At 31.2% G+C, this 10,414-nt stretch overlaps 1 protein-coding gene across 2 annotated transcripts; it reads right to left on the bottom strand.

Moving 5' to 3' along the window:
* Positions 1–524: 524 nt before the first annotated feature.
* LOC142608090 (uncharacterized) lies at positions 525–3,029 on the bottom strand. Of its 2 annotated transcripts, XM_075779796.1 has the most exons (5): positions 2,685–3,029; positions 2,063–2,154; positions 1,543–1,661; positions 981–1,107; positions 525–636 (listed from the first exon to the last, which is right to left on the bottom strand). In XM_075779796.1, the coding sequence occupies exons 1-4, from the start codon at positions 2,902–2,904 to the stop codon at positions 1,029–1,031; spliced, it is 510 nt and encodes a 169-aa protein (XP_075635911.1). In that variant the 5' UTR covers positions 2,905–3,029; the 3' UTR covers positions 525–636; positions 981–1,028. The 2 variants fall into 2 exon arrangements, with proteins under 2 accessions (XP_075635911.1, XP_075635910.1); XM_075779795.1 differs by lacking the exon at positions 525–636 and having other exon boundaries at positions 761–1,107.
* Between the last annotated feature and the right edge of the window lie 7,385 nt (positions 3,030–10,414).

Consider the following 10,414-nt stretch of genomic DNA (forward strand, 5'->3'; position numbering starts at 1 on the left):
GCTCCCCGAACAGAAGAACTGTCATTTCATAGTTCAAAAGAACAAAAGGATGAAAGTGGCGGAAAGTGGTGAGTTTTGTACTGTGGCCACATCACTTCCACGATGGTATTCTTTTCTTCTTGTTAATTCAGTATTTATTTCAATAAAATCACAGACACAATAAAATTTTACAGCAATTCACATCATTCCCAAATTAGCCTACCAGCTACCACCTCACACCTGGCCAACCATGATACATGCAATTTTTTTAATGACCTAAGTATGAAGTGTTCTGGTAATTTAAGAATGTTGTGGAATTCCTATAAAATAAAATAAAAAAGAATGTTGTGAAATTATTGTGATTTTTTGTCCTTTGAACGACTCATATATTTTCTTAATTGAGAGCTGCAGATATGCATATTTTCCCCCCTTAATTTCCCCTCTATGAGAGGGTGGACAACTGGACATACAAGTGTAAGTGACAGTTCATTATCAGAAGGAAAAATATAAATATTCATAATTGTTGTAACTGCAGGCATTAATTGGTAACCTGTTTCTTTTTTGATAGAAGATAGAATTCAACTCTAGCCTAATCTAAGTATATATGTGTGTGAAGCTCCCTCTTGGAGACCAGATATGTGTGAATTCTACTCCAACCTGTTTCAATAGACCAGATATGTGGATGGTCACTTTTAATGCTCAAAATTTTGCTCTTCTGAGTTCTGACACCCCTTGTTATTTTCCTACCTAAGTTGAAATTCCAATAGAGTGAATAGTAAAGGTAAATGTTCAATTTAAGAGACTATCAGTCTTATATTTCATTCATTACATTCAAGAACATAGAGAAAGTTGATAGCCAATACTGAGCATATATATTACAAGCATTTATCAACCTGTCGGGCTGCAAATCATCATTTTATATAATTTGCAATATCTGGTGTAGCTGCATGACATAACTTACAATATGAACTGCTTTAATAAGCTAAACAAACTTACAGTACCTCAAGATTCCATGCCATTAACAAATAACTGATTCCTCCTTGTATCTGTTATTCTGGATTCTTCACTACAAGAACAGGACACTTGGCGTTATTTATGAAATAGTTGCTCAAACTCCCCTGAAATGCCCTGTATCAACAAATTTATTTTACTACTCAGATATCAGAAGAAATGAATTGATCACAGAATTTAAAAAACATATTTATAAGAACAGAACGCAACCATAATTTTCCCTATTTTTAACTCAAAAAGTTATTCAAATGAAAAGACAAGATTAAGCAACATATTTCACACTAGCGAGTTAGACAAGCATGGATATGTCTTCTCATATAATGGTAATATGTGCAATGACAATTTCTTTTTTATTTTGTGGGGGGAAAAAAAGAGAATTTGGAATCGGATAACTTACTTCAAGGATAATATGTATTGTTAGTCTAAGATCAAAGGCAGGTCATGAAAATCAGCGAGGTTCTGATTTTAGAGGTACTTTTGAAACTCTTGGCTACAACATATTGTTAAACCATATTACCTGAATGTATTAAGAACTCCCAAGAAGCTACTAACCTCTTAATGGTTCTATTGGCATGGCTACCCATAACAAGTAGTTTGATTTTGTACTTTTGGACTGCATCACTTATGGTTTCTTTAGGATCCCCTGCCTCTGTAAATGTTTCCACATTTATCTATAGAGACAAATATTAATGTTAGCTATACAGAAAACAAGTGGATAAAATTGAGCTTATGCGCCTAGTTTAGTACAAAAGGAAAGGCATATAGGGGCTGCCTTTGCTAATGTTGCCTCAAACACTCTTGGAGGTACCAGAAGACTGGTGCTCCAAAAAGAATGGTCCTAGTTGCTTGCAACTAAAAGGTAATTCAAGCAACACAAAAACTTCCGCCCCCAAATATCAAAGTTACAGAGGCAACACAATGTCAATGAGGACTAGAGCCAAGTATGATGGACGATCAAAAACTTGTGTGAAGAACTCCACCAACTTGGCTACAGCTTAATCTAAAGAAAATAACAAAGTGATTAGTATCATGAAGATGCAAATCTCAAGAAACCAAGTTACTGAATCCATACCCCTCGACTAGCACAGATACTCTTAGCTTTCTCCAGGAGGCCTAGTGAAACCTTCTTATTTCGCTCTTGGATAGACTCAATCAAAGCAGGAGCTGTAAAGCAGAAATGTTGCAACTTGTAAATAGAAAGTAATGCTCCTATCCCAACAGATGTATTTCTGACAGAATTCTCAGCCAAGTTCCAGATACTCCAACAACATTCAGAACTCCTAACCCCTTTACCCCATCCTTCTCCTCAAGGTTAAGCTTGATTTTTGGAGAAGAACTCAAAAATCATAGTTTTTATCAGCAACTTCCAATGATAGTTTTTGTTATTGTTCTTGTTGAACACATCCAAAAAATAAAGAGGGAAAAAAATGAAGAACTTTGTATAGCGCAGCTGAGCAGAGGTACTTGTTTCCCTTCCAAATAATGGAAAAATAAAATGTGCATAGGTACGCCGAATTAAACTTCAACATGAAAATTCTAATGATTCGCCTTTCAGAATTTGAAGCTATTCGATCGAAGTTCTATTCTAGAGCCTATATATAGTTGCTCTTACTATACAAACAAAAAACTTCAGTTTGCATAACAATCAGAAAATAAAGAACAAGAGAATTAGAGGTAGAGTAAGGAAACGTAACTGGTTGACATAGGAGAATACATGCGAGCAAAACCCAGTGGTGCAGCAAATACATTAGTATAGTTTGGAAGAGGCTGTGCTGCGAAGATGACAAGATTCGATTTTGTGACTGATTCTTTGAGATTTTCGAGCATCCACATGAGTGCATAGTAGCTATACTCGTTTTCATCTATTACCAGCATCACCTTATTCTGATCAGACCCTTTTGTTTCTTCCCCCATTTCTGATACAAATAAATCCAAGTTTCTATCTGAAAGTAAAGGTTACTTGGTGTGATATGAAAAGTTCAAGCATGAAACTTAGCTACTTATAGTATGCACTGGACTTTTTGCATTGCACAGGAACTGTCTGTGTCTTGAATGGAGCAATAAAATCAGCAACTGCGACCCCTCTCCAACCAATACAGTTTCGAGTATAACAACTGTAAATTAAAGGGTGATCAGTGAAATTCAAAGACCTACGGAGGTGTCTAATCCTTCATTTCAAATCATTTTAGTGACATTCAAAGATTTGTTTAGCGTCCAAAGATTGAATCGGTAAAAAAATAAAAAAAATAAAACAGTTAAGTTAAAGGATAAGGTAATGGATTTTTTAAAAAAAAATAACTATAAAAGCTAAACTATTTTATTAGTTAACCAAAGTTTGAAACTATTTTGGTATCTAACAAATTGAGTGTATTAGACTTTAATTTGCTCTTTGAAATTGCACTTAGAACTCGAGTGTGAGACACTCGAATATGAAGCTCGAGTATGAAACACTCGATTTCCAAGTGCAATTTTAAAGAGCAAAATCGAGTCCAACAAACTCGATTTGTTAAATACCAAAGTAGTTCCAAACCTTAGCTAACTAATGAAATTGTTTAAGAGATTTGATTATTTTTATAAAAAAAAAAAAAAAATCCTAAGATAGTTGTTAATAAACTAAGAAAGTTTTGTAACTACTTCTATTAGAAATATAAAAAATCATAAAAAACTAATTACTTTTTTTTCCATAAAATTATTTTTTAATAATATAACCTAAACCATTAACCTTAAGACATCTATTAACTTTTCCATAAAATAAAATAAAATAAAAAAGTCAAGTGCACATCTTTAATGAACACATTAATACACATGCTTTCTAAAAATAAGAGAAAGAAGTCATAAGTCATAATCTTAACTTGAAGTCACAATTTCACTAATTTTTATAAATTATTTGTATTATATGTGCAAGTTTGTGTTATAAGAGAGAGTATCTCATGCGACACCTCTCTCCTTGATAGTTGGACCCCACACTTATGGGGCCCACTTGTTAGTGAGATGGATAGCTTATACACCAGACTCATATAAGATTTTTTTTCATGTAATAGATACTTGCAAATAAAAATCAACAAGTTTTGTGCTTTCTGGTGTAGTTCAAGTACCAGGCAGTGGATCCCTGTTCATAGGCCTAAGTCTTCGTTTAAAATGCAAATGTGGCAGTACGGTGGTAGAGGTGGAAAAGTTCGTACATTTCTTTCTTTCTTTCCTAAAACCAAAAAACAAAAAACAAAACAAAAAACAAAACCTAAAAGTTCATACGCTCAGTTTGTCACGAGCATGGGAAAACACTTAGGGTGATACAGTGCATGGTATTACAAGTGTCGAAAAAATCTTATATGACGCATTATATATTATTTCTTCAAATGTCATTGGAAAGTTTCTATTTTGAATTTGTGTAATATTTAAAGTTTTTAAGAATAAGGCTTAATTATTTGGCAAAGTTTATTGGAGTGATTTAATAAAAAGAGAAATAATATGGTCACAGCATTTTCATAATATTTTTACAACAAATTTTAAGTGGACAAGTTGTTACTGGCTATTATTGTTGATGAAAAAAAAAAAATCTTAATGTTAGGTTCAAATTTGAACTAATAACAATTAACCACCTATAATTTATTGTAAAAATATTGTAAATGTAATACCTCTCTAATCAAAATGGAGTGAAAATCTATTTAAGAATATTTTTGCTTAAATATTAAGTTCAAGTCAGGTCAGATTTCCATTGTCCTTAATAGGTCCAAATCATCGTTTAATGCTACTGGGACATAAGATAAGAGTAGCATGGTGTGGGTAATCTAAAAGCATGCTTTTTATCTTGCTAGGAGTTTGTGATAATGTGAAATCACTTTTCACAAGGGATTTTTAGTTTAGTCAGAAAAGTAACCGACCACCGAGTGGGTTTTCGTGACATAATGGACTAGAAACAGTAAGTCGTAGTTGGGTTGGTTGGTGACAAGAATAACTGAAAACAGAAAATGTGTCATTTTCTTACCAAACTTTGTCCGTACTTATTTTACATATGGTAAATGTTAACCAATAGTTTGAATATTAGTTTAGGAGCTATTTTCAAAAATATTTTTTTGAGAAAGTGATAAAATAATAAATGTTGTTGACAGTTTTTTATATTTCTTATGAAAGTAATGTTAAAACTTTCCTATTATGTTTTATTAACAATTACCTTAAGAGAATCCGTTAACATGACCATTTATAGATGAAAAATGCTAATGGATGCTCTTAAAGTAATGATTAACAATCCATTTAAAGAAGTTTTAATGAGAAAAAAAAATCAACTAATGTTTTGACGACTTTTTTCATTTTTCATAAAAGTGGTGTCAAAACTTTTTTAAAATGAATTTTAACTATTGTCTTAAGAGTGCTTATTAGCATGACCCTTTATAGAGATAGGATGCTTTTAACATAAGAACATGAATATCTTGTGAAAATGTTTTGTTGTCTCACTATCTAACAATATTTATAAGGATGAGCCCACCTTATATGAGAGAAAAAGAGTAGTATACTCACTAGTGAACAAAGTTTCTCTCCAAATTAGTTTGTAGAGAAACTGTACAAACTCCTCATATATCTTTCTTTTTTGTGTGAATTTTGAAAATTTAACTATTGAATTTAATGTTCCTTATGTTTTTAACATGCATATTGAATTTCGCCCAAATTGGATATTATTTACTATTCGATCAACAAACTTATTTTTTATACACAATTTATACCATAAAAATTTGATATTTTAACATTTGTTTGAGAGATAGAAATTGATCTTTGATCTTTTTGAAATTTTACATGCATGAAGAATATAATAAGAACATGCAATCTAACAGTTAGATTTTCAAAATTCACACTCAACATAGAAATACACGAGGAGTTTGTAGAATTTCTCTCCAAACTAATTTGGAGAAAAACTTTGTTCCTCACTAGTATACAATAATTTTTTTTTATAAAATTACTACTTAAAGATATTTTTCTATACACACGTTTGGCTAATTTTGAGTTAGATCAAATCATGTTGAGTTAAATTATGGGATTTGAGAATATCCCATGATTTTCTATTTCTCATTATCAAATTCAAAAAGAGCAATTTTAATTTAGAAAACTGTAAAGATTTTTGAATTATCCCCTTAATTCTTATTAACCCAACGCTACCAAGTGTAATTCTTCCTAGGGTTTGATGCAACGTTTTTACCTTTTTAGGCGTATAGGCCACTTTTTAATCTTTATTTAGACATGGCAAAATGAGTAAGAATTTTTTGACCTGGCCTGATCCGACCCGAAAAATACCCGTTTTAAACCCAATTTTTTAACCCGAAACAAAACAGGTTGACCCGTGACTCGACTCGTTTTTTGTAGGTCAACCCGAACCATTTTTTAAAACTTTTTTTTAGCAACAAAAATAATAAAATTAAGACAATATTAGTTTAATTGTTTGTTGTGAACTTTAAGGAAACAATTGAGATATTTACATAACTGAATGCAAATTAATTGAAAGATGAATAGTTGAGCATTCTGTAATGAGTAAAGATTTTTAGATATCAAATAGCAAAGTACATGCCAAGAAAATCTAGTCACAATAGAGTTAAAAATATTGGTTTAAAATTGTAGATATGTGTGAAAAACATTTACAAGTATGAAAATAGTGAAGCTAAAGTATTAAATTAGCATAAATTATAAATGCTTAGACCTATTTTTTAACAATTTATGTCCAAAATAAATAGCTTTTCAGTATAAATTATGATATTTCCTAAAGTGTGCATTACTTAACAATAATATGATATTCATAAAAGAGACCATATATAAATAAGTAATCAATCAAACTTCAATGTATATCTCAAATTGAAATAGAGTGCCAATCACAATTGATAATGCATTATAAAATTAATTTTCAAGATTGTAAGTTTCTTATATATTTTTATTCTTTGTCAAATAAGTTATCCAATAAGTCATTTGTAATTTTGTTTTATATTTTGGGATGTTGATATTGTGTAAAAATAAAACTCATGTATTTATTTTACTTATCTTTCTATTATTTTGTTTTAGATAGCAATGTTAGGATTCGTATGATTTTAAAATTATTGAATAAGTATTAATAAGTTTAACTGAGTTCATTCTTGATATAAATGGTAAATTCAAAGTAAAGCATTTTACATAAAGTAATTTGTTGCAAGACTTTCTTAATAGCAAATAAATGTTATTTTCTTTATTAAAAAAAAAAATTCATGTAAAAAATATGGGTCAAGTTGACCCGCAACCTAATTGATCCGAGTCAAACCCGAACACAACCGGCTGGATTTGCCATGTCTACCTTTATTGTGCGAAGACGTTTTCCTCACAGTAATTGGAGTTTGCTTGCAATGAAAAATAGAGGCCTAATAATGCATTAACTTTTTCCCCAATTATGGCATATGACTACATGACTGAGTGGCCTTTCAAGTTTCAACAACTTTTCATTCTCAAAAAAAAAAAAAAAAATAAATAAATAATAAAGTAGTTTCACCAACTTTTCTTTTATCTCAAAAACAAAGTTTCAACAACTTCGCAATGAGCCATTAATGACATTGGAATATATCTTTGCGTGTTCCATCCGCAAGAAATTTAAATTTAAAATTCTTAAAAGTTTTTTAAACTTATAGTTATTGGTTTGATTAACAATCACAAGTAAATTTCGTGTACTACATAACGTTTTGATTTTTTTATTTGATCGACGCACACACATAACACAGGCATGTAAGGAGAATGAACGAGATAAGAGAATATACACTTATATGCCAGAAATGCTAACAAATGCTTTTAGAGCAATAATTAACAATTCATTTAAATAAAGTTTTTATGAGAAAAAAAAAGTAATTTATATTTTAATAGCTTTTTCCATTTCCCATAAAAGTAGTGTCAAAACTTTCCTAAAATGAATTATTAATCATTACTCTAAGAACACCCGTTAACATAACCTCAAAGTTTTTGACACTTATTGATGTAGAAGTGTCAAGCTTGTGCTGGTTATTTTCTAAGCCAATTAGCCCATCATTAATATCAATTTTTTTTATCTACTACTAATAATTTGTTATATCCTATATCTTCCATTCAAAATAACTTGTTATATTAACTGTGGGGAGTAAAAGCACCCTGATGGAGATATGGGCCTTTGGGCCGTGCCAAAGAAGGCCGACCTACTCTTGAATTTAGAACTTGTTAGTACCACGGGTCGGCCCATACGCCTAGGATCCGAGGATCCAGCCGAGGGTGAATTTTTCTTCGGACGGACACCAGAGAACCTGGGACTTCATGATAAACGTTAGGCAATGACATGGTTAAAACCAGTGGATAAGAGGGGTAGACCCTTGAATGTCCTGGAAGCACCGATGTGATAGAAACACCGAAGATTAAGGCTGTCACCTCCACATTAAAGACCTTGCACCTACCGCCCTGGCCGCATTGATGGGGAAGTGACACCTGAACAGTGGAAGGGAAACTTCTGGTTACTATTCAAAGGCACTGAGAAAAGAAATATCTAGGCTAAAGGGGAGGTGAGGCAACACGTGTACAGATTATTCAAAAGAGTAGTATTTAAGGAGCAATCTAAGACAGTAAAGGGGAGGACTCTCTTTGTAACCTAAGGGAAAGAGAAAAAGAGAGAGAAATAATATAAGAACAGTTCTCGGCTTATGTCCGAGCAAATTGACTTATAGTATTCTTTGTTGTTTCTAAGTGTTTATAATCTTTGGCTTGCCATTTAATCCTCAAATACTTCTAACCTGGGTTTCAAGCCCACACTCTACAAATTCATATTGTTTAAGGCTCATTGGGCCTGGGCCTATAACTGTTCTTGGGGCCAGGTGCAATTGTGCACTTACATTAACCATGTCAATTTTTTTTTTTTTTTTTTTTTTATCTATAAACTTTCTCAAATTTTATCATATCTTAAATCCACAATTTAAAGATTCTAAAGTCTCTTTCACAGCTTAAACTTAACCAAAAATTTAGCAATGGACCATATAAATTTCTATTAAGGGGTTACAATTAATCTCTTATTGATATATAATTCTATGTTTTGGATTAAAGTTGTGCATAAAATAGTTTTCATCAATATTATATTACTTCATAATTTTTTATTGAAAATGGTTTTTTATTTATTTATAAGATTACATTATCTTCTTATTTTATCATGGATTCATACAAAATATAATGACAATTAGAGATTAATGACTATTGAAGCTATAAGTGTTTAAATTTTAAATTTCAGATCATTTGAACTTTAAAATTAAGCAAATGTACAAATTACACACAATTTTTGGATTAATTGTCATTCTAATACGTTTCATTTTAAAAATCAAACCCATCCACCAACCACTAAAAATGTAATAGATAAATGTTTATGTTCAAACAAAGGAAATACTTCAGGAAGTTATGCAAGGGCACTTCATATTGCTTAATAGAGCACCTGTTATGATTGGTTAATTTGAAATTCACAGCATATTAACCAAAATTTTAACTAAAATTTGAACCAAAATTCAAATTAATTTCATTAAGGAAAGACAAAAGCCCCTAAAATTTAGGCATAAGGGAAATTTTGCTGTGAGGTTACCTAGGCTTAAAGCGACATCATCGATGTGGGCAACAGGAAAAGGTGCACTGAAATGATGGATGAGTGACCTATTAAATTGTTTGCCGCCTCATGACACTGCCTATATATCATTGTTTGTTTATGAAGCCTCTATTTTTCCCAATTTGTACTAAGTGAGAGAGAAAATAAAAGAAGAAAAGAGGATATTTGTTGGTGGCATTTTTGTAGCCTTGCCATGTGTCAAGATTTGATTGACTTGTCTTTTAGACCTGAGTTCAAGTAATCTTATTTGCATGTTTATGAAACTAAGGGCCCATTTGGTAATGTTGTTCTAGTAATGTTGTTTGTATTTTTTAGAAATACGTGTGGATGAAAAAGTGTGAAAATACGTGTAATGTTGTTTAAAACTTGAAAATTATTTTTTAAGTTGTGGTACCAAACGGGCCATAAGTGGTTATGAAGTTGTTGTGTACTATAATTAAGTTTTTGTGTAATCATATTTCCATGGTTGTTGCTTATTTCTTAAGAGCTTAAAGACTTAGTCTATTTGTGTCAATGAAGATATGAATAGAAATGGTTATTGATCATATTTTGTTTTATTTTAGTTCTTGAAGGTAGAAATCATTCTTTAGAAGCTAGTAGGGTATTAAATTTAAATGTTTTAAGAATGTATTTAGAGTTTAAACTTTTTATTATAGCTACTATTATTGTGTTACTCAAAATGATTTATTTATGAACTTATTAGATACTCTTAATTTGTATTCAAGGTGGTTTTAGTTTAGATCAACAATCTCCAACTCCTTATAGATCGCAGACTTCATCCTATCAAGAAACTAGCTTCTCGCGGTAAATGCAATGTTTTAA

Source organism: Castanea sativa, chromosome 8 (assembly GCF_040712315.1).
Source record: "Castanea sativa cultivar Marrone di Chiusa Pesio chromosome 8, ASM4071231v1".
Classification (NCBI taxonomy): Eukaryota; Viridiplantae; Streptophyta; class Magnoliopsida; order Fagales; family Fagaceae; genus Castanea; species Castanea sativa.